Here is a 24,815-nt window from a genome sequence, read left to right as displayed (position 1 = left end):
GCAGCCATGCGCTTCAACGTCACAATAAGTTTCCATGGTAACTAAATTAACATTATCTTGAAAAAACGTTATTAATGAGGAATTTGCCCTCAGAGGTGGAAATGACACCACTACCAAAGCACACGTATATTTTGTACAAAAAACAATAGAAAGGGCATACTCACAATAAATATTTATATAGATTTTATTTAATTGACTCTTTCTCTAGTAGATAACATTATAATTACACATTATATCATGTTTTCGCATAGAAAAACATAGTAGAAGCTCAAAAGTCGGTCAGGGACAAGTGGTCCTCTGTAGCTCAGCTGGTAGAGCACGGCGCTTGTAACGCCAAGGTAGTGGGTTCGATCCCCGGGACCACCCATACACACAAAAAAATGTATGCACGCATGACTGTAAGTCGCTTTGGATAAAAGCGTCTGCTAAATAGCATATTATTACAAGGGCAAAACAGTGAAATTGAGGTATAAATACATCTGAAAAGTGGCTAAAATACTTGATAGAGAGGTGTTAAAACAATCTGGGGTGATTGTACTGTGAACATAACAAATAAAGAATACAAATATATTTTTAAATAAAATCCCCGAAATTGACCCGAGGACATAAAGTGCCCGTAGTTGCAGAATCACCCAGCTATGTAACCACATCTGTAATTGGCAAGGGCAGTAACAAATAATCTGCAGAGGTGGGCGTGGAACTGTTTTCGTCAGCGGTCCTCCCTTGGTTTTGGTGCCTGCGAGAAGGAGCTGTCAGCTATCGTTAGCTAGCAACAAAAAAAAACGGAACGAAAGGCTTCAGACAAGAACAGCGAAAGCACCAACAACGAAAAGCTGGTAAATTAGCTATATTCGTAGTAATCCAGTTGTTTATTTACTATTTCGCTCTGCTACAACAAAGTCGAATGCCACCCATGCGGTTTTGGAGGCCCACCAGTGCCTGCTAGCTAACCACAGATAGAATGATATTTGAGCACATTTTAGCCAATTTGGCTAATCTAGCTAGGTGGCTAACTGTAGCTAGCAAGGCCCTGAACAGGGTGTCGGGGTTTTAGGTGCGAGAGAGGGACAGCATTCAACACAAGCTCGCGAAAATAAGGGAACGGTGGGCATGTGGCCTAGTTAGCTAACGTTAGGTAACTATTTCCTGTAACAATGTGTTCGCTAGTTAGCGGCAAGTTAGCTGGATAACAAACGTTTCCCCAGGGCCAAGTCCATTTAATATGCGTCAGCAAATGTTTTTTTCTTCCTTTTGCAGTTAGAAAACTAGCTGCTGCTAACTAGTATTACTGCGCGGTAAAGATCGTAACTAGCCAGCTAGTAAGCAACCAAAGTGTTTACACCAAAGTGCTAGATAACTAGCCACTAGGTATTTAACGTTATATAGCTCGCTAGATACTGGCTAGCTCACACAAACTAGTAACTAACGTTATGGTTTTAAGTTTAGCTATTGTTTGTCTACAGTAGTGTTCGATGAGGCGTAACGTTAGCTACAACAAACAGGCCAAATGTAGCTACAGTACAGATAGCTAAATTTGGTTAATAAGTTAGTTCGCTAAATTGCTAGCTAGCTACTGTGTACAGTACTGGTTTGAATGTTCCAGTCAACTGAAACTCTGGTTGCTAGCTAAACATGCAACAGTCGTAATAGCTTAGTGGTCGTAAGATAGCTAGCTACTCGGGGGCTAACAAATAATGCTCTGCTCTTCTTCACAGGTGCGTCAGAAGGGGGAGGCTCAATTTACCGTTTCGTTTTTGTTAAACTCATTATTCATTTTGTTTGAGAACAAACCCTGCCCCCTCCTCACCCCTATTATTTTTTTGTTTGCCCCAAATACATTATTTTGTTTGTGATACCTCCTCCAGCTTTGGGAGCAGTGAGGGGTCTTCATGGCTGTTCGAAGAGGCCACATCAGATACCTAAAAGTGAGTATGACTTTTCCCATTAGAGGAAGATCAGTCCTAAAGTATTTGCTAGCTAGCTATTTAATCGGAGTGCATTAATATGTTATGCGGTGGCCCATGGTTTTCGAATGTATTGATAAACAACACTGGGCTTTCAATATCACTCTATACACAAGCATCATAAGAGGAAGTGTTTGAGTACCTACACTTATTAACATACTGGTATAAATATTTATTAGTGTTCTGAAACAGAGAAAAATACATTGAAATGATCCTCATAGTCAGACCATCGGTATTGGTCATCATGTTTACTAGTGAAATACAGGAGTTTCATTCATCCAAAAGCCTGCTGGGTGGCTAACCGTCTTACCCCACAGGAATACCCAATCAGATAGCCCCTCTGAATGAATGGAGCTCTGTCAGAACACAGCACTGAGGCCTGGTCAAGGGGATGCAATGTTCAGAACAGTGGTAGCTGCTAGCTAACCCTCTTCCCACTGGGCAGGGTTCGCGTTAGAGTTCAGAAATCTGCATTTTCAAAACGCAGACCATAAAAAAATCCTACTATGAGTTTTACATTGAAGTGTAACGGAAGCAGAAATTACAATAAGCATTTTAGATTTGCTTTTACAAAACACGGTAAGATATTCGTATGTATTTTTTATTTTCTGCGTGAAAAACACAGAATTTTGCGTTAGCGTGACCCCTGCTGGGTAAGCAGGCATTTGCCCACAAGGCCTGTTCTAACACCCATGATGGCTGATTCTACTAATCAAAGCCTCAGAGCAGGGCTTGAGCAAAAGCCTGCACACCCAGTAGCTCTCCAGGAGGAATGGTTGGTTACCCCTTGTTTAGACCTCTGTCAGACCACAGCAACAAGGCTTGGTCAGTGGGATGAAGTGTTTAGAACGCTGCAGAAATGAAATGTGGAGGGGCTGACGGGGAGTTTCTCCATTCTACACAACATAATAATCTCAATGTTCTGTGACGTTTGTGGTCTCAACCTCTAATCCCAGAGCAGTGTCAGGGGGTTGTCTTGGTATAATGCGTGGTCAGACGAGTATGTAGAGAGTAGCTGAGAGTTGGGTCTGGCTGTGAAAGTACTGCAGGTGATTAACTTGTGGGTAAGAGGTGCTACAGTCACTGCTGCCAGCCAATAAGTTGATGATAATAATAATCATAATCATAATCAGGCTCTGTAGATTAGGATGCAATGTTTACAATGTTGCATGTAAAAATGTTGTTATTGTGTTCCTTTTCTGATTGGTCTGCATACCATTGACGTTTCAGCCATGCTGGCCTACTTCCGAATGCCTGTTTTTCTCTTCCTTAACTGTGTCCCCTTCCCCAGGAGGTGTATGACATGTCCAACGGCTACGAGGATCACATGGGAGGAGGAGATGAGGTGACAGATGCCAAGACTAACCTGATAGTCAACTACCTTCCCCAGAGCATGAGTCAGGACGAGCTACGCAGCCTCTTCAGCAGCATTGGCGAGGTGGAGTCCGCCAAGCTCATACGGGACAAAGTGGCAGGTACGGAACACCTTGTCCCACAATGCACTACAGGTGTGTGACCTCTGACCTTTGAGTAAAATGAATGGAGGAGTTGGTCTGCTGCGTGTAGGGCTCACATTTACAGGGGTGTGTTCAGTGAACATTTTGCTATGTTGCGTCCTACTGAACACGACTCAGGTGTACCCCAGGGTGCTAGACACACCCTTAACAAACCGTGGGGACCCCCATAAGTGTTGAAATATTACGAAGGACACCTCCATAAGAATGTTTGTCCTAGCCAGCCAGTCAGTGTGTAGACTAACTGGTATCCTGCCCTGTCTGCCTCTTGTAGGTGTATGAGAACTGCTGATGAGACACAGCTTTGACATTCTCACTAGTAACTTTGTGGTGAGATGTTTGTAGTATCTATGCAAATAGCTTTATGTAATATGTTCTGTTTAGGCCTAGGACTATGTCTCGCTGCAATTTGAACATTTGTCCTCCTAAACTTGACATTTGGAGGTTTTCCAAATAGTTGTATTTTGTATGAAGCTGTTGGTGTAGATATTTACCCATGCTCTCTGTCTGTCCGTGAGGGGCTCGGCTTTCCTTATTCCAGGAAAACAGTCCAGTTTGGTCGAAGCCTATTTCTTTGTCACTTGTTTTACGACTAGCATGCATTGTGTAGATTTGTTTTGTTTAATCATTTATTTGACCAGTGTGCCGATTTTTTTGAAACTATACAACGTTTTTTTATTTTCTTTTATTGTTTTCCTTTTTTTTTCTCTAGGCCACAGTTTAGGGTACGGATTTGTTAACTATCTTACCCCTAGCGATGCAGAAAGAGCTATCAATACTCTGAATGGACTAAGGCTACAGTCTAAAACTATCAAGGTAACGTGCAATAAGGTGTTCCTACAGTTCTGTGTCAACCCAACCATGTCATGTCATTAAACTAGCCCTTCTCTACTGAGGCGGAATGTCAAATCCACCCCTAGACACTTCCTCCTAGGCCCTGCTATGGATCTGAAAGGATTGCGTGGGTGTTAGCAATATGGTCTTATGTTAGCCTTTCTTTGCTCTTTTGATAGGCTCTGTGACATTTTCGCTAATACCAACCCAGTCGTTTCAGATGGGCATGTAGTGCCAAGGGTTGGATTTGGGAATCGGCGTTACTATGGGTCTATATTAGACAGGACAAGACAACATCTGATAGCCCACTGGCCCCGCTTCTGACGGATGGAGTAGAGAAATGTAACCGTATTTTCAACTTTATTGAAGACTAAACTTTATTTTTATTTATTTATTCAGCACCACTACTTCAGTTTGAATTTTTTACACGTTCATTTAAGTTTAGAACTTTTTATTTGGTTTGGTATGACATTTCTTTTCACTCCTGAGAATGTTTTTCCCTACGTTGATTTTTGTTACTATAATTGTTGTTTACGTAATTTTGAACACTCGGGAGGTACTACTTCTATATTGCCCATCACAGCTCACTCAGGGAATGGTTTTTTCTACGTAAACGCCACAGTGGTCATTCAATGCACCTTTTCACTATTTCATGTTCTGGTTTTGGAGATATTACTCATGAACGCTCTATCAAAAGCAAACCATAGAACAGCTAGGACAACTACAAAACATGAATTTACCAGGATTGCATAAAAATACAAACATAATTCAATTCAAACAACCTTCCAACATCTACTTTTTATTTTAAAGTAATTTCTAATTTCTGGCAAGATATAATTCAGGGTTGTATGTAATCAGTGTGTACTACTGCGGGTATTGTCAGTGGTGTTTAATGTGCTCTGTGCTGCCCTCTGGTGTTAGGTCTCGTATGCGCGGCCGAGCTCTGACACCATTAAAGATGCCAACCTGTACATAAGTGGCCTGCCCAAGACCATGACCCAGAAAGACGTGGAGGACATGTTTGCTCGCTACGGACGCATCATCAACTCCCGTGTGCTGGTTGACCAGGCCTCGGGTAGGACCACACACACACACACACACACACACACACACACTTACTTTAGAACCAGGCCTCAGTGTGTTCGTCTGTCTCTCAGCTGAACCTATCCTGTTTATTTATTCTCCCAGGCCTGTCTCGTGGGGTGGCGTTCATTCGGTTTGACAAGCGAGCGGAGGCAGAGGACGCCATCAAAGACCTGAACGGACAGAAGCCCCCCGGATCCGCTGAGCCAATCACAGTGAAGTTTGCTGCCAGCCCCAACCAGGCCAAGAACACTCAGCTCATATCTCAGCTCTACCACAACCAGGGACGACGCTTTGGAGGGCCAGTTCACCACCAGGCTCAGAGATTCAGGTAACACACACTGGAATCTTTGTCCCCTCTCAGGTTCTCTAAAATGAGTGTGGACAACATCAGTGAAGAGAGACAGAGTGGTAACCCTAGCCCCCTCTGTCTTCCCCCAGGTTTTCTCCAATGTCTGTGGACCATATGAGCGGTATGTCTGGGGTGAGCGTGCCAGGGAATGCCACCTCTGGCTGGTGCATCTTCATCTACAACCTGGGCCAGGATGCTGACGAGGGCATCCTGTGGCAGATGTTTGGCCCCTTCGGAGCCGTCACCAACGTCAAGGTCATCCGCGACTTCAACACCAACAAGTGCAAAGGCTTCGGCTTTGTTACCATGACGAACTACGAGGAGGCCGCCATGGCGATCGGCAGCCTCAACGGTTACCGCCTCGGGGACAAGATCCTACAGGTGTCGTTCAAGACCAGCAAAGGCCACAAGTAGAGAGAGTGGGGTGGATAGAGGGAGAGGGAGGCGAGAAACCTCACGCCAGGCTTCTAATATGGAGGGTAGAGGTGCCTCAGTTTGACAAAACAAACTTGTTTTTATAGCGTTATCTCACTAAGCCCATTCTCACTCTGCATCTTTGTACTAGTCTAACAGAGAGTCTAGGCTGAGTTTGATATTTCTCTTGTTTTTTTTACTCATGCTTTGGGATGCTCCAAATGTAGTTCTAAATGTTTGTGGGGCCTCTATCCTGATATGGTGACCAATTTCACAATTTAAGAGTAGATTGTTTTTCTGTGAGACTAAACTATTGTCACTATGTGCCATATGTGTGGTAGAACCACGGTAGGGACTTGGAGAAGGATGCACTACATTCATACATCTAGGATCCACTGTAGAAGAAAGCATGCTGTGTCTTAGACGCTGGTTCCAGTGTAGAAATAGATGCCTTAAGTTACCACCCGCACACCCTGTCAACCCATCCACTGTCTCCAACCATTCTAAAAGAAAAGCACTTTTTAAATCCTCATTATATAATGTCAGAGCGATAGTCAGCCGTTTTGACGTAAACCATACATTGGTCTTCGTTCACCTTGCAGAATCCGTTTTATACACAGTAAGTTAGGTACTGGATGGTACCATTTACATAGCAGCGTGTGTGTCCCGTTTTGGGGGTCTTTTAAAAGTTGTTTCTCTGAGAGGCCATGTAAAAAGGTCTGGAGATTTTAAAGTAGGAACGTGTTTAAGAAGGACCAAAGAAATGGAAGGATATGATCTAACTGCCCCAGGGCCCATATTCACATGCTGATCTAGGATCAGTTTGGTCTTATCGATCATTAATAAGTAGGATTTATATGGACAGGGAGGAGCTGCTCCTAGATCAGCATTCAGTCCCCTGAGAGGCTTTGTGAATACGGACCCTGATTTATACAGTGAGTGGGCGGATGCTTACCGTTATGACTTATTTCCCCCCACCAGTAATAGTTTGGACATCTGAACAACCGGTACTAAGGCTGAATCTAACACAGTGGCGCAACACTGCTCTCTCTCTCATCCAGTTTGCTGTTTTTGTATAAAAAAAAAGGTTTTCTCTTTAATATCTTTTGATGTTTTTCTTGAATTTTCTTTCTGAGAGAAACTAACAAAACATTTTTGTCGAAGCATAGATTACTGATCGGAGAGTTGAAGAGCGTTTTTTGTAATCTCGGGCTAAATAAGAATTGATGGCCTTTGTGATTTATTTTTGTTGGTATATATTTTTGTTGCTTTGGTTTTGTTTTTCGTCCTTTGTTTTGATTGTTTTACTTTGAATATGCAATCATTAAATTTTATTTAGGTTTGACTCAATGTTTTTGGTTTGTTTCTTTTATTTCTTCAGCTTTGGTTTGGGGTTTTCTGTTAGGATTGTGGAAGCTGAGGGAAGCTACAGACACCAGACTGCTAATACGATGATACTACAGTATGACGCTACACACCCCACTCCCATGGCGATATTACAGGATGTTTGAATGGTCAACTTAAGGGTTAGCTAGACTCTAAGATGGTCTGAAGGGCAGGAGGATGCCGTCTCCAGTGTAAAACACCTCAGACGTTGGCCTTATTTTCAGTCAAACTGTTGTGGGAAACATGAGGCAGAGGGCTTTCAGGGTTTCAAAGATGGGAGTCCTACAGTTGAGGTACTGAAATGGTCTTGTTTCATGTTAATAGGAACTACGAGTTACTGATGAGGAATAGTCTGTTCTAATACAGGTACTGCAGGAGGCAGTTTGAGTCACTTATGACCCTTTGATCACGTCTGCCTTGCAGCCAACAAACACAGTCATCCTGAGAAACCGTCTGCCATTTTAGAAATGTGCAATAACCTAAAAGCTTGAAAAAAATAAAATATGCTAAACCCAGTTGTACTTAAGTGACGTTTTTAGACTTAAAATCAGAGAACTCTGACTCTGATCGGGAAGAAGACTGGCGGTTGGTTTGACATCGAGAATATTCCTACATCTGTTTTTGTTAACATATCTTGTTTGTGCACTTTTCATCACAAAGGCCTTTATTCTATGTAGGTTTGAGAGTGTAGTACTGTAGTCTGTTTGGAGATAAAATAACTGACCACCACAGGATCAGATAACTGGCGCTAGATAGTTTCCTGCTGCTGCAGATCTAGGATTAGTTTACCCTCACACAATCCTAACCTATACCATAATGGGTGACACTTGTTTTAGAAAATTAGGGGCTTGTCTCCTGGACTTTCATTAGATATTCTCCATTGAGCATGATCTTATGTCCAGGAGTAGGTTTCATCTGTGTTCTGGAAACAGCTTAGAAACCAGACTTTTTAATTCTCTCTTCTAAATGTATTGTGATCTGTCTTCTATCTTCAGATCTGCAAAGCCTTACTAGTTTCCACACGCTCCTGTCACAGGAATATCCTCTCTGTAGTCCTCAGGCTAGTCACTATTGAAAATGTGATTTTAAGGAGAAGAAAATCAAAATATCTAGAGGTTTGTTCTCATGGAGCAGTCCTGAACAGAGTGCAATATGTGGAAGGTCTTTTTAAAAATTCTGGACCAGAAACGGTACTAGAGGAATTGGTTATTCTGAACCATAAACGGCGCAAGAGAGTGGTTAATCTGAACTAGAAACGGGACTAGAGAGTGGTTATTCTGAACCAGAAACAGCACTAGAGGGAGTGGTTATTTTGAACCAGAAACGGCACTAGAGGGAGTGGTTATTCTGAACCAGAAACAGCACTAGAGGGAGTGGTTATTCTGAACCAGATACAGCACTAGAGGGAGTGGTTATTCTGAACCAGAAACAGCACTAGAGGGAGTGGTTCACTTATTTTGTTCTCATCCTTTTGATATTAATTTTCTATTAAGTTCTACTAAACAGTCCTTGATTTGCTAGCTTCTCAGAGTGCTAGTATGTTGAAATGCTAGTGGGTTTACTGGAATAACTACATGATTATGATTAACCTCTATTTTTAGCCTTAATTTATGTGGGAGAGATGGGAGAACGTGGCAACAGCAGTGGAGGCACAAAGATGTAATTTATTTGATGTGTTGTATGTAGTTTTACATGTTTGTAAATTTTTCGTGTTGGAGTGTTCCTTTTGACTTTTTTAATGGATTCATTTTGATTTCCTCTGTTTGGTTTTGAATGAAGGCTGTTCAGAACCTGTCTAACACACAATTACCTTGAATAAAATATCTGAAAGCTTTATAAAGCTGAGCAGGATTATCTTTTTGGCTTAATTTGTGAACTGTGAGAGAGGGTGGGTTAAAAAGTTATGCTCAAATCATTACACTTCAAATTTTATTAGAAAATAACAATGTACAAGACAAGTATCTTGCATGTACACAAATAATTTTCATTTGTATAAAAAACATTTTGAGGAGTTTCTTCAAGATCCTAGGTGTTCAAAGATGTAGATCGCAGTGAAATCTACTGTAAATCTACCAATAAGACATTGAAATATCAGTTATCCATTCTGTATTTGTTATAATTCAGTTGACAGAGGTAGAGATTAGAGGGTTTACCCCTAGTCACTGACTGTATATTAAAACTGATTTTCAGTATAAAGTCATCAATTTCAACACTTTCATGGTTGCAACATTCTCAGCAACGGTGAGCGGTTATTGAGAACATTTTAAGGCAACTCCTTTAAACTGACAACATTTAAGTTTAAACCATCTTTTTTAAAACTATTACTAAATAATCAATATTCACACTCACAGTTGTGTGTTAAACTACTGGTATATATCTCTAGAACCCTCAAACTCAAATCTGGACCTGGAAGCCAGTTCCACTGCATTTTTTCATTGTTCCCCTCTAATCAGGGACTGATTTAGACCTGGGACACCAGGTGTGTGCAATTAATTATCAGGTAGAACAGAAAACCAGCTGGCTCCGGACCATAGGGTAAGAGTTGAATACCCTTGCCCTAGAATATCGTAACTTCATGAAGGTATCCACAACCATTCTGACACCAAACAAGGTTTAAAAAACCTCTGAAAGTGCTCGTCATCTATCTTTACAGTCACTAGTACATAAAACCAAAATGGTGTCCATAATGCCATCTGGTTGCCTAAAAAGTGCGCTGTGCTGCAGTACACTGCGACACCAAAATGGCGTCCTGAGCGGAATCTGCATTTAACTAAAGAAGGAAAACTGACTCTGACATAACATGCACCTTGGTGGACCTATAAGTCCCTGGTAGGTTACAGTAGCCTAGAAATCCAGTCACAAAATGATTAGGAAAACCTGCTTCCTCATCATGGCACAGGTGTGATCATCAGACAGTAAAAAGTTGAACATTTACCAGACACTAACCAAAGCGACTTACTGCACATGTGGGAATCAACCCCAAAACCATTTGTGGTGTGGGAACATCCTGCTCCAACCAACTGATCCACTAGACAACATTATGAAGACATCACTGTCAACCCCTGATAAATGCACATTAGAAAAGTGCAAACTCTGTTTCAGTGCAGGGTTGTTTCACAGTCCCATTGTAATTCCCCAGTCCATAGCCATTGATATCAGGAGTCAACTGTATGTATATTACTATAAATAGAATGGTGTTGAAGGCGGGCAGTGCTCCCTGCTGTCTGTCTAGTGAAAGTGTCTCAGACCAAACACCAGGTTTGTCTGTGACGCAGGTTGTAGCAGGGGACGGATTTGTCTGTGACACTGCATGTAGAAGAGGACCGGTTTCTCTGAGATATAGGTTGCAGCCGGGGACCGGTTTCTTTGTAACACAGGTCACAGGTTGTAACAGGGAACAGGTTTCTCTTAAACCTGACACAGGTTGTAGGTGGGGCCAGATCTCTCTGTGACACAGTCACCTTCCACCTCGTAGACATAGTCACAGCGATGGGCATAGTCCATGAGAGGAGCCTCGGACAGGGCACAACTCTGGACACTCTGGCCACCGAAGGAGATCAGTGTGTCCCTCTGCACAAAACACATACACAAAACACACACATAACACACACAGAGAGAGAGCACACAGTTAGTCAAAGAGCAGATTCAAACACACGAAAACCTGGTATTATATAGTTGTATTGTAGAGGGGTTAGGGCGGGGGTCAGTGTAAAGGTGGTATATAGTTGTATTGTAGAGGGGTTAGGGCTTGGGTCAGAGTAAAGGTGGTATATAGTTGTATTGTAGAGGGGTTAGGGCGGGGGTCAGTGTAAAGGTGGCATATAGTTGTATTGTAGAGGGGTTAGGGCGGGGGTCAGTGTAAAGGTGGTATATAGTTGTATTGTAGAGGGGTTAGGGCGGGGGTCAGTGTAAAGGTGGTATATAGTTGTATTGTAGAGGGGTTAGGGCGGGGTCAGTGAAAGGTGGTATATAGTTGTATTGTAGAGGGGTTAGGGCGGGGGTCAGTGTAAAGGTGGTATATAGTTGTATTGTAGAGGGGTTAGGGCGGGGGTCAGTGTAAAGGTGGTATATAGTTGTATTGTAGAGGGGTTAGGGCGGGGGTCAGTGTAAAGGTGGTATATAGTTGTATTGTAGAGGGGTTAGGGCGGGGGTCAGTGTAAAGGTGGTATATAGTTGTATTGTAGAGGGGTTAGGGCGGGGGTCAGTGTAAAGGTGGTATATAGTTGTATTGTAGAGGGGTTAGGGCGGGGGTCAGTGTAAAGGTGGTATATAGTTGTATTGTAGAGGGGTTAGGGCGGGGGTCAGTGTAAAGGTGGTATATAGTTGTATTGTAGAGGGGTTAGGGCGGGGGTCAGTGTAAAGGTGGTATATAGTTGTATTGTAGAGGGGTTAGGGCGGGGGTCAGAGTAAAGGTGGTATATAGTTGTATTGTAGAGGGGTTAGGGCGGGGGTCAGTGTAAAGGTGGTATATAGTTGTTACCCGGCCGGAGTTAGAGGTTGACTCCCTCCTCTCAAAGTCCTTCTTACAGAGGTGACACATGATGCCTGCAGCCAGGGCGTCTCCCAACACATTGATCATGGTCCGGAAACGATCCCTGCCAGACACAACCAACAGAGGGAACTTATATTTACTGTTTAAAGTATCTATAGTGCGTTTCTGTCAGATGCTCACAGGACTCAGTCCAAAACACTCTCACGGTCAGACACTTACAGGACCCAGTCAATGGCCACGATCAGTGTGATGTCAGCGGGCGGCAGCCCCACGGAGGTCAAGACGATCACCATGGTAACCAGACCCGCCTGCGGAATCCCAGCAGCCCCGATACTGGCTGCTGTTGCTGTGATACTGAAGAGACAAGAGCAGGGTCAGAGTGTGTGTGTGTGTGTGTGTGTGTGTGTGTGTGTGTGTGTGTGTGTGTGTGTGTGTGTGTGTGTGTGTGTGTGTGTGTGTGTGTGTGTGCGCGCAGTGACAGAAAGTAACTAAGGGTGTGTGTGAGTGCTTGTGTAGACAGTCCTCACCTGATGGTGACCAGCTGACCAAAGTCTAGTTCGTACTCGTTGACCTGCGCGATAAAAATGGCTGCCACGGCCTCGTAGAGGGCTGTCCCGTCCATGTTGATGGTGGCTCCCACTGGAAGGACAAACCTGGCGATCTGTCTGTCCACTCCACAGTTCTCCAACAGACACTTCATGGTGATGGGCAGGGTGGCGGAACTGGAGGAGGTTGCCAGGGCGATGACCAGAGCCTGTAGCAGGCCTCTGATGTAGGTGAAGGGGTTTTTGCGTGTGATTATAAAGTAGAAGAGCGGCAGCAGGATGAGTCCGTGGACAAACAGGCCGGCTAACACTGTGATGAAGTACATCCCCAGCTTCTCTCCCAGGTGGGCGGGGTCATGCATGTCCAGGATCTTCCCCGCTACCAGGAACACAATGCCGAACGGGAAATACCTGGAAATAGATTAGGCGAGCAAGCAATGTGCGGACTGGGCCCTTGTTGTTATCCTGTCTCTGTCCACTAGGCGGTGTCATGCCCCCTGTGTTTTGGGCTTTCTAAGAACTAAAGCAGCTTTGGGTCGACCTGGCTCACCTTGATAACCTGCCACTCCTGAAATGCAGACTTATACTGAGCTAATGACTAAGGTCTAGGGGAAGAGAGGAGGGGGGAAGATGTGTGTGTGTGTTGGTGAGGTCCACTTCTAATTTAAATCTAAATGAATCTCAATCTAGCCAGATCAGGATTACCAGACCTTTACATGTGAAGGAGAGTTCAGACAAGTGACTTTGCTGTGTGTGTCTCACCAACTCACCACATGGCAGCAGTGATGATCTTCATAACACACTCATTGACACACTGACACACATTGACCAGTGGAGCACCTCTCTCTCCCATCTTCCCCAGGAGCAGGCCTGCACAGAGAAAACACACAGGGTCAGAAACAGGGGTGATTGGAAGGGTGTGTGTGTGTGTACTCGTGTATCCAGTGTGTCATTTGTGTGTGTTCATTCATGCATACTATGTGTGTGTGTGTGTGTGTGTGTGTGTGTGTGTGTGTGTGTGTCTCACCCATAGTAGCAGAGAATATGACAATCCCTAGTACGTTCATGCCAGAGCTGTGGCCAGGGACGATCTTGTACTTGATGTCTGGAGCTGGGGTGATCTCCAGGAAGACAGGGTGGCCCAGCTGAGGGTTGTTGTGGTCGGGCATCACGTAGACGTAGTTAGCCTGGGACTCTACCACACTGGAGGCCACAATGGGCACCAGGTCTGTACGGTACTGTTGAAAAGTTGCCTCTATCAGATTGGAGGGAATCATGTTCCTGTCAAAGAGAGGTAGAATAACATGTTAACCATAAATCTACAACATTATTGGATGTATGATTGGAGTTATTCCCTGAGTAATGGGGTGATAATAAAACAGTTTATATGATGTGTCATGTCATATTGTCAGATCTGATTTGTTCCGATTTTTTGGGCGAAATCTCTATGAGTATGTAAGATGTCAGAAGGTTGGGGTATCTGCTTTCTGTCATCGTCTCAGTCTTATCCTGAGTAGGGTCAATTTCTCCTGGTCAGGCCAGAAGCCAAGAGGTCCTCTGTCTCAGAAAGACTTAACAAGACCCTGGACAGAGAGCATGCTGGCATATACCCATAGACTTCCAGTCATTGCGCTAACGCTAGTTAGCATTGGCTTGTGAAACAACCTCTAATTTCCTTCATACTGCACACATAGACATAAAAATGGTATCCACAAGTTCATCTGACTCTAGGGAAGTAGATAAAGGGCATCATTGCCAAAATCCAGAAGTATCCCTTTAAGCTGTCAACCAAACCACAAAACCTGTAGATAGACACAAGGTAACCAAAAGGTTCAATTTCCCAAAAGCCAAAGTCGTTGCTCTGACTAGGGTCGTTGTTGACCAAAAGACTTCTCTTCATAGTTGGTCTCATATTCTCCTGCACCGTGAGTATGTTTCAGCTGTTCTGCAGTCTTCCTCATAACAAAAGCCATGTCGAAATAATAAAGTTGTAAGAATTATGTCACAATGTGGTAATATCACCAGGCTGGTTGCCTGTGTTGGTGGTTAAGAGTCCTCATCATTAGGAGTCCTGGTGTATTCATAAAGGATAATGTTACAGCCACTGCCACAGGGCCAGTAAGCCTATCAGACGTGTGACAAATGATCTAAAGCACCACTGACAGTCAAACAGCCTACATCCGCCCGCCCGTACACAGCTTTCACTAAAAATACCCATAATCCTCTGGGCTTTGGAGGATTCTTCACACGGAGGGCCTAAGCCACTGCCGGTCCTCGGCGGCCCTGCAGTGTGTTCTGGGTAAAGCATTTAGGACACGGTGTGTTCTGAGAAGATAGAGACTTAGCCGTCACTGGAGTAAATTCAGCCAAAGGGGTAAAATGAGCCACCCTTGTTAATAAATTAATAATTTGACCAAATATTTAGGAAGAGGTCATCATTTTATGGAGTCTGTGATGGAAGAAACCACATGGAAAAAGTGGTAAGCAAGTTAGGTCCAAAAAACAGATTATAACCAAATCAAATCAATTTATTGTGTTAGAGGTTTCATGATGCTTGTATCTAAACCAAAGTAGATAATTTAAAGATTGTTCTATACATCAGTTGGGGTCTCTAGAAGCTTCAATATGAGGTCCTAAACCTAGCATGAAAGTGCATCCTTGTAGCTGTGTGGGCTAATATAGTCAAAATGTTTGCCTTGGGGTATGTCGAGCCAATGGTTGAACCATGGCAAGTTGAGCAAATTGAAGTGTTGTCGTCCCAGGTGTAATGCAAGGCATTATTGCTGGGATATGATTGAACAACAGGGCCTGGTCTATGTTAACATATGCTTAAAATGATTAAAATACTAAAAAGTGATTGTGTTCAATTGTGTTTGGGAAATAAAGATAGACATGGTTTTAAAAAGGTAGTGGTAATATTTCATTCAGTAGAGAAATTTGTAGGCAGCTTAACTTACCCACGGCTCAACTTACCCCATACAGTGCATTCAGAAAGTATTCAGACCCCTTGACGTTTTCCACATTTTGTTATGTTACTACGTTACAGTTTTATTCTAAAATGGATAAAATAGTTTTTTTCCCCTCATCAATCTACACACAATAACAAAGCAAAAACAGGTTTAGATTTTTTTTGCACATTTCAATTTTTTTAAAAACTGAAATATCACATTTACAGTGATGTGTGCATAAATTTTTACGTATGGGTGTTCCCGGGGATCGAACCCACTACCGTGGCGTCACAAGCACCATGCTTTACCAATTGAGCTACAGAGGACCACATTATTCAAGTATTCAGATCCTTTACTCAGTACTTTGTTGAAGCACCTTTGGCAGCGATTACAGCCTCGAGTCTTCTTGGGTATGACGCTACAAGCTTGGCACACCTGTATTTGGGGAGTTTCTCCCATTTTTCTCTGCAGATCCTCTCAAGCTCTGTCAGGTTGGATGGGGAGCGTCACTGCGTTGTCTTGGCTGTGTGCTTATGGTCGTTGTCCTGTTGGCAGGTGAAACTTCACCCCAGTCTGAGGTCCTGAGCGCTCTGGAGTACGTTTTTATCAAGGATCGCTATACTTTGTTCCGTTCATCTTTCCTTCGATCCTGACTAGTCTCCCAGTCCCTGCCGCTGAAAAACATCCCCACAGCATGATGCTGCCACCACCATGCTTCGCCGTAGGGATGGTGCCAGGTTTCCTCCAGATGTGACGCTTGGCGTTCAGGCCAAAGAGTTCAATCTTGGTTTCATCAGACCAGAGGTCCTTTAGGTGTCTTTTGGCAAACTCCAAGCGGGTTGTCATGTGCCTTTTACTGAGGAGTTGCTGCCGTTTGGCCACTCTACCATAAAGGCCTGATTGGTGGTGTGCTGCTGAGATGGTTGTCATTCTGGAAGGTTCTCCCATCTCCACAGAGGAACTCTGGAGCTCTGTCAGAGTGACCATCAGATTCTTGGTCACCTCCCTGACCAAGGCCCTTCACCCCCGATTGCTCAGTTTGGCCGGGAGGCCAGCTCTAGGGAGAGTCTTGGTGGTTCCAAACTTCTTCCATTTAAGAATGATGAAGGCCACTGTGTTCTTGGGACCTTCAATGCTGCAGAAATGTTTTGGTACCCTTACCTAGATCTGTGCCTCGACACAATCCTGTCTCGGAGCTCTACGGACAATTCCTTTGACCTCATGGGTTGGTTTTTGCTCTGACATGCACTGTCAACTGTGAGACCTTATAAAGACATGTGTGTGCCTTTCCAAATTATGTCCAATCAAATGAATTTACCACAGGTGGACTCCAATCAAGTTGTAGAAACATCTCAAGGATGATCAATGGAAACAGGATGCACCTGAGCTCAATTTCGAGTCACATAGCAAATGGTCAGAATACTTATGTACATTTCTAAAAACCTGTTTTCGCTTTGTCATTATGGGGTATTGTGTGTAGATTGATGAGGGAAAAAAATAATTTAATCCATTTTAGAATAAGGTTGCAACGTAACAAAATGTGGAAAAACGGAAGGGGTCTGAATACTTTCCGAATGCACTGTACCTGGGGTAAGTTGTGCCAAGAGACCACTTATTTTGGGAAAAGCTATGTTTTTCCAGGGATACATCCTGAAATATATGTATCTCTTTGTTAGAAATAATACTGTATTTCCCTAGACTAAGTGATACTGAATGTAAAAATGGCTCAAATTACCCCACTCTCCCCTAATGAGGCCTATTACTAACATGGTCCGCTGGGGTGTTGACTTGTTTCAGAGGTGCTTATGAACAATATAACCAATAGAATCGTCCCAAAGGTACAAATTCCTCAAGCCACGTGAGCTAAATGACCTTGTACTGGTGTTGTTGTTTTAAATGCTATTTACAACCTAAAGACCCCTACTTAATACACGCTTCCAGGTAGCAGTATTTAGCTGTACTAGGTGGATTGGGGTGGACTGGAGTTCACTGGTTCTGTACTAGTTTACTGGTTTAAAATGGTGAGTAAATCAACACAGAACCACAACACTGCTAATGATCCAGAAGAGAAAACAAACAAGAAAAGATCGGATTCCTTGAAGAGTCAGTATTAGCAGGCTATTTAGCTAGCAGGGTCTTTGCTAAATGGTTCTAATCATAGGAACCTCCCTGAATGTTGTCTTGTAAACAGATTTGTGACATACCTGCTTTTACCTTCCTTCTGGTCCTAGGCCGACATTCCAGCCTGGTCTCATAGACTAGACGTAACATAGTAAATGTAAATCCGGGACACTCAAATTAGTATGATATGTTATGTTTGGTATGGTTACATAAGAGAGAAGGTTATTTACGGCAAAAACGAAAGTAGGGTGGTTGAAATGGGTGGATGGGTGGGTATTACACGACCGTCTACCAACTCAAAGTTTGCGAGTTCAAATCTCATCACGGACAACTTTAGCTAATTAGCTACTTTTTATTACTTACTACTTTTTAGCTACTTTGCAACTACTTAGCATGTTAGCTAATCCTTCTCCTAATCTTAACCTATTTAGCTAACCGTTCCCCTAACCTTAACCCTTTAGGCCAGGGTTCTTCAATTCCGGTCCTGGAGGGCCGAAACACTTCTGTTTTTTATTTCTACCTGGTAGTTAATTGCACTCACCTGGTGTCCCAGGTCTGAATTAGCGCCTGATTAGAAGGAGAGGATGAAAAACAGAGGTGTTTCGGCCCTCCAGGACCGGAATTGGAGAACCCTGCTTTAGGCTAACCCTTCTCCTAACCCTAACCCTAACCCTAACCTTAACCCCTAACCCCTAGCCTAGCTATCGCTACCCAGCTAGCAAAAATTAGGCAACTAGCTAGAATTCATAACATATCATACGTTCACAAATTAATACATACCATACGAAACGTAACATATCATATTAAATGGAGTGTCCCAGATGTGCGTACAAAATAATACGAAATGCTCTGAATCCAGGTTGGGGATTCAATCAAAGGCGCATTGTGGTTAAGCCCATTGCTCTTGAATTTTAAAGGTAATTTACACTTGAGCCGACATCCACAGCATTTACCAAGAATGCGATCTCCACCAACGTCAGGAACATTGCCTTTACATGGCGCATTGTCCATAATGCAATGCGCTTGTACACAACGCGCCTTTTGTTGAATCCCGGCCCTACACAACCTTTATGGTTTATACTTAGCTGAGGTAAACTGGAGTTCACTGAGTTTACTGGTTTACTGGTTGACTAGTTTATTGATGGGTTAATCCACACAGACCGCGACAGGAAGATACAGATAGAAAATATTGTATTATTTCAAACGTCTGTATTAGCAGAGCAGTCCGAATCTTTTGTCTGAGTCTTGTGGAAATCTTTAATCTCGTCCCATGAGAGATGTTAAGGATGAACAGGTGGGTGCTAAATATCTTAGACTGACTAAAGACAGGAAACTTGGGAATCTGCTACAGTCAACTCCTGATACAGGCAATGTGTCTGTTGGCCATGCTATTCAAATATGGCCGTCAAGATACTTCACCATGTGTATGTGCATACGTGCGCGTTTGTCTGTGCGTGCGTGTTTGCGTGCGTCCGTGTGTGTGTGCGTGGGAATGTGTGCACTGTATATGTACCTGATGAGGTCCAGCAGAGCGTCAGCAGAAGTCATGACGGGCCCTGACCCTCCTCTGTGCCCGTCCTTCTCTGTGCCCGTACCAGGGTGGATGACCAGCACCAGGATGATGCCAACGATGACGGCGATGAAGGTGGTCCACAGGTAGTAGGTGATGGTAAGGACCCCCAGCCGTCCACTGGCCTTAGTGTCCATGGCTGACAGCCCCGACATCAGACTGGCCAGGGAGTTAGGATTCATAGAGCATTCTGTTAGCATTCTCTTTCATTAGAACTCATAGAGAAGTCATTTAGTGTTGTATTCCATTAGAATTCATAAAGTATTCGGTTAGCATCTCATTCCATTAGAATGTATAGAGCGTTCTATTGAAGTAGCATGGGTTCTGGTGTAGACCAGAGAGAAGAGCAGTAGGGACATGGGGAACAGACAGTAGTGATGATGTGTTACCTGGATGTGATGAGAGGCAGGATCAGCATCTTCAACATCCTCATCAGCAGTTCTCCAGGGAATGAGAAGTAGATCTTAGCCTGGAGAGGGGAGACAACACTCTGGGTCAGGGGACATGTTGTACATGGCAGACCTGGGGCAAATACGTACAGTAGGTAAAATGCTTACAAATACATGAGGTGGGCAACATTTGCACTTTAGGGACTACACCATTGGTTCCATTGTACCAGGTCAGCTTAGACAAGTCCACTTCAAGGTACCTAGTATGTTTTACAATGTATATTTTTGTTGTCCATTTTGTTAAGTTTTTACATGACTAATAAAGTTAAATCAATCAATCGACATGCTTTCCCATTGGGCTAAGCTTGATGCTGTGTATTTGTTGACAGGTTGAAGTTAGCGCTGATGCAGATTACAACAGTGCGTCAGAAAATTAGAAGCTGCTGACCCATTAATGAAATAGTAGATGTCAAGGGTTGGATTACCATGGCTACTCTTGACCCAGGTAGAGCAGTCCAACCCCTCTGTAGCTAAGTGTATCAGTACTGTATAACTGGGATGTGCAGGTTATTTACATTATTTAGCAGACGCTCTTATCCAGAGCAACTTACAGTTATCGAGCAAATATCATTTTTTAAAATCTTCATACTGGCCCCCCGTGGGAATCGAACCCACAACCCTGGCGTTGCAAACGCAATGCTCTACCCATTCCCTCCCCTACCCTGGACGAATTGTGCGCCACCCCATTGGTCTCCTGGTTGCGGCCGGCTACAGCAGAGCCTGGATTCGAACCAGGATCTCTAGTGGCACAGCTAGTAATGCGATGCAGTGCCTTAGACCACTGCGCCACTTGGGAGGTTATGGTTCAGTTGATATTGATGCATTGCATCTGTTCTGAATTCAATACAGCAGTTATCGATCTGCAGTCAGAGTAGTTTCCCATGTCAACAATATGGTAAAAGCTTTGTGAGTCGGGGTTTTATGTGGTGTCAAAGTATCTTGCTGGTCACTCTCTCTTTGGTCTCTGTCTGCACTATCCCAGTGTAAGACCTCTCAACCAACCCCTCAGTGGTTTACTGTACTTCTGATTTAAAGCCCATTGCACCAGAGACATTTGTATAGGTGACCCAATGGACTCAAAGCCCTCTGTGTTTACACTATCCCCCTGTCTAAGACCCAAAGCCCTCTGTGTCAACACTATCACCCTGTCTAAGACCCAAAGCCCTCTGTGTTAACACTATCCCCCTGTCTAAGACCCAAAGCCCTCTGTGTCAACACTATCACCCTGTCTAAGACCCAAAGCCCTCTGTGTTAACACTATCCCCCTGTCTAAGACCCAAAGCCTTCTGTGTTAACACTATCCCCCTGTCTAAGACCCAAAGCCCTCTGTGTTAACACATCTCTCTCTAGGATGCCTGAGTGCTACAGACCTTAGGCCCACTGGAACCAAAACCTTGTTGCATGGCTCAGTAGCTGTGTGTGTGTGTGTGTGTGTGTGTGTGTGTGTGTGTGTGTGTGCGCCTCCGTACCTGCGTGGAGAGGTTTAAACTGCGGAGGGAGAAGCCGAGCACACAGCCAGAAACCACGGCGATGACCGAGAGCGTCAGCAGCCCGTTGCGTTTACAGTAGTCCTTGATGTACGCCCACACCTTCACAGAGACCATGCTCTTTATAATGTGCTTTATGCACTCCATCCTGAGGCCGAGTTACTCCACGGGCTAAAGGAAAGAGACGAGAGAAGAGATAGGACTGCAGGCCCAAGGTCCTGCCTTACATCCAGTCAACGAATGATTCCCAAACTGGTGGGTCGAGAGCCACTGGTGGGTCCCACCTGATTCCCTTTAGGTCCCTGTTCAATACCCTGTCCTGGCTTGAAATATGTCTCTACTTCCTCTTGATGGTTCACAAGAAAACTCCAAAAGCTTTAGGTGGATCCCTGCTGTAATTCATGTGGTGAAATCACTAAGGAACGATCCTGGCCATTGCAGAAACTAAAGGATAGCTGACGTTGCAGCAGGACTAGCTATCGGTGCGTCCAGCCAGAGAGTCAGTCAGCCACACACTAGCTGATCTAAACGGTTGGTCAGAGAGGAGGTGGAAGTGGACAGGGTAAGTCTCTGTAAACCTCCTTCAGGAGATTAAGCCCTTGAAAGTAATGCTTCCTAGAGTCTCAGGAACACACAACATCCCCATGCGATTACCAGGTTTTAGGTCAGTACCGGTCCCTGACACTCACTCCCAATAATAACCCATTATGGTTTATTACCACTGACTGACTAGGAACTTCTTTTATTCAGAAAGACTAAGGACTTACGACTGCTTAAGTCCTCTGTAGCTCAGCTGGTAGAGCACGGCGCTTGTAACGCCAAGGTAGTGGGTTCGATCCCCGGGACCACCCATACACAAAAAAAAATGTATGCACGAATGACTGTAAGTCGCTTTGGATAAAAGCGTCTGCTAAATGGCTTATTATTATTATTAATTTCAATAATTATTTAAAAAGTTGACCCCGCCTCAAAATAACAGTTGTCAAAGCCCTGAATGACAACACAGACTAATTAACAGTGAAGTATGTTAATATGAAAATCAAGCATGTATATAATAATATGCCACTTAGCAGACACTTTAATCCAAAGCAATTTACAGTCATGTGTGCATACATTTTGTGTATGGGTGGTCCTGGGGATTGAACCCACTACCCTGGCATTACAAGCACCATGCTCTACCAGCTGAGCTACAGAGGACCACATGAATGGTATATAGGCCTTATGAATGGTTTGTGAAGGATTAACGTGACATCCACTACAGAGAAAACAATCAAACAACACATTGGAACACTTTGCATGCTAAATCAAGACTGCCAATCAAGAAAAGCAACCAAACACTGATCCTTATTGGGCTCCTCAGTTGGATCTCTACAGGAATCTTTAACCCTACACTGGAAAAAACAACAGGTCTACATCCACTGGTGGGGGCTTTTTAATTGCTCCCCCCTTCCCCTACCATTGGTGAAGGATGTTCCTTTGTTGTGTGTTGTTGCCAAAGCTTAGTGATTATTTATCTCTGTTGGTCTATTCAGGGCCCACATGTGCTTCTCACAGCAGTCATGTCAGGACTTAAAGGGATTGGCTGCTGGCTGCTAGCACGCTAAGTATGAGTTTCCCAGAGAACTGAGTTACTGTACTACAGGGTACTACTATAAAGACCATACTGAACAGGAAGCAGGATGTTTTCATTCAGGAGGAAACTGCATTGATACACTGGCTCTAGTCTGACTGGTATAGAGTATTCACAGAGCTCAAATCAGGACTCAGCACAGAGCAGAGACTCAGTTAATTAACCAGAGCATTGCTTTTTGAACTTCCATCTTACTCCAATCTCTACATTTATTTAATTACATTGAGACATTTATATGGTTCAGAATGTTCCATTAATTACAGTATTTGCAAATAAATTTTTGTTAGTTTGTCACATGCACAGGTACACTTGCTACCCAACATTGTAGTATTCAATATCAATATAGTAATAAGACTAATTAAAAATAAGAAATAAGAGAAGAAGTTACTGTATATACAGGGTCAGTACCAGTACCACAGAGAGGAAGCTATATACAGGGTCAATACCAGTACCACAGAGAGGAAGCTATATACAGGGTCAGTGTTCAGTACCACAGAGAGGAAGCTATATACAGGGTCAGTGCCAGTACCACATTTACAATGTGCAGGGATACTGATGGTAATATACTAGTGGTAATATATACAAATGAACAGGAGTAATATTGACCAGTAGCAGGATAAATAAATAAATGGTAATGGTAATGGCAATCAATAATCAATTAATAGCAGTGTACTCGGGGCTCCCGAGTGGCGCAGCGGTCTAAGGCACTGCATCTCAGTGCTTGAGGCGTCACTACAGGCCGTGATTGGGGGTCCCATAGGGCGGCGCACAATTGGCCAAGCGTCGTTTGGGTTTGGCCGGGGTAGGCCGTCATTGTAAATAAGAATTTGTTCTTAACTGACTTGCCTAGTTAAATAAATAAAAAGTACTGGTAGTAATAAATAAATAAATAAATAAAATAATCATTTGAGTGTGAGGGGGAGCAGCAGTAGTTGTTAGACATTTATGGCCAGGGGAAAGAAGCTGTTTAGGAGTTTGTCTGAGCCTTGATGCACTGGTACTGCCTGCCGGACTGGAGCGTGGAGAACAGTCCATGTCTCTGCAATTCATCAGGCCTTTCTCAGACACAACTTGCCATGTAGGTCCTGGATGGCTGAGGTCACCCCCAGTGATGCGCAGGGGCATCCGCACCACCCTCTATAGGGCCTTCCGGTCGAGGGCGGTGCAGTTGCCATACCAGACGGTGATACAACCAGTCAGGATGCTCTCGATGGTGCAGCTTTAAAAGTTCCTAGGTATCTGTTAACACATACTCTCCAAGGACCTTGATGACTGCCTAGTGTTTCCTTTACAGACAGTGGTTTAGAACCAGGACATTTTCCTGAGTCAGAGACATTGTTTTGCTCATCTAGAGGGTCACATGACAATAAAAAATGCTTTAGGTGGTGAAGCCTTATCTGAGTGTCCCATAATGTAGCTCAAATCAAATTAAATCAAATTGTATTTGTCACATGCGCCGAATACAACAGGTGTTGACCTTACAGTGAAATGCTTACTTACAAGGTCTTAACCAACAATGTAGTTTTAAGAAAGAATACCTAAAAAAATAAGAAATAAAAGTAACAAATAATTAAAGAGCAGCAGTAAAATAACAATAGCGAGGCTATATACAGAGGGTACCGGTACCGAGTCAATGTGCGGGGGCACCGGTTAGTCAAGGTAATTGAGGTAATATGTGCATGTAGGTAGGTATTAAAGTGACTATACATACAGTGAGGGAAAAAAGTATTAGATCCCCTGCTGATTTTGTACGTTTGCCCACTGACAAAGAAATGATCAGTCTATAATTTTAATGGTATGTTTATTTCAACAGTGAGAGACAGAATAACAACAAAAAAATCCAGAAAAACGCATGTAAAAAATGTTATAAATTGATTTGCATTTTAATGAGGGAATAAGTATTTGACCCCTCTGCAAAACATGACTTAGTACTTGGTAGCAAAACCCTTGTTGGCAATCACAGAGGTCAGACGTTTCTTGTAGTTGGCCACCAGGTTTGCACACATCTCAGGAGGGATTTTGTCCC

The 24,815-nt window shown here is 43.6% G+C and overlaps 2 protein-coding genes across 7 annotated transcripts; one reads left to right on the top strand and one right to left on the bottom strand.

Annotated features, from left to right (window-relative positions):
* Positions 1 to 711: 711 nt before the first annotated feature.
* LOC311118442 (ELAV-like protein 1) lies at positions 712 to 7,511 on the top strand. Of its 6 annotated transcripts, none has more exons than XM_084193242.1 (7): positions 726 to 836; positions 1,716 to 1,925; positions 3,256 to 3,472; positions 4,191 to 4,294; positions 5,234 to 5,387; positions 5,501 to 5,726; positions 5,837 to 7,511. In XM_084193242.1, the coding sequence occupies exons 2-7, from the start codon at positions 1,890 to 1,892 to the stop codon at positions 6,159 to 6,161; spliced, it is 1,062 nt and encodes a 353-aa protein (XP_084049368.1). In that variant the 5' UTR covers positions 726 to 836; positions 1,716 to 1,889; the 3' UTR covers positions 6,162 to 7,511. The 6 variants fall into 6 exon arrangements, with proteins under 6 accessions (XP_084049373.1, XP_084049368.1, XP_084049371.1 ...); XM_084193245.1 differs by having other exon boundaries at positions 735 to 836; positions 1,866 to 1,925; positions 3,256 to 3,439; XM_084193244.1 differs by having other exon boundaries at positions 735 to 836; positions 3,256 to 3,439.
* A 3,444-nt stretch (positions 7,512 to 10,955) lies between these two features.
* LOC311118444 (excitatory amino acid transporter 5-like) lies at positions 10,956 to 21,276 on the bottom strand (the record flags this gene model as incomplete). The annotated part of the gene is made up of 9 exons (XM_084193248.1): positions 10,956 to 11,117; positions 12,028 to 12,142; positions 12,259 to 12,393; positions 12,567 to 12,995; positions 13,355 to 13,454; positions 13,612 to 13,865; positions 19,167 to 19,382; positions 19,613 to 19,692; positions 21,142 to 21,276. The coding sequence occupies 9 exons, from the start codon at positions 21,274 to 21,276 to the stop codon at positions 10,956 to 10,958; spliced, it is 1,626 nt and encodes a 541-aa protein (XP_084049374.1).
* Between the last annotated feature and the right edge of the window lie 3,539 nt (positions 21,277 to 24,815).

The sequence above is a fragment of the Coregonus lavaretus genome (genome assembly GCF_964263955.1).
Source record: "Coregonus lavaretus genome assembly, contig: HAP1_SCAFFOLD_2250, whole genome shotgun sequence".
NCBI lineage: Eukaryota > Metazoa > Chordata > Actinopteri > Salmoniformes > Salmonidae > Coregonus > Coregonus lavaretus.
This window is presented reverse-complemented; position numbering and strand designations above follow the sequence as displayed.

Coding starts and splice junctions, on each gene's coding strand:
- LOC311118442 (XM_084193242.1), top strand. CDS start 1,890: ATGGCTGTTCGAAGAGGCCACATCAGATACCTAAAA. Junction 5,388..5,500: donor GCTGGTTGACCAGGCCTCGG/GTAGGACCACAC, acceptor TTATTCTCCCAG/GCCTGTCTCGTGGGGTGGCG. Junction 5,727..5,836: donor CACCAGGCTCAGAGATTCAG/GTAACACACACT, acceptor GTCTTCCCCCAG/GTTTTCTCCAATGTCTGTGG.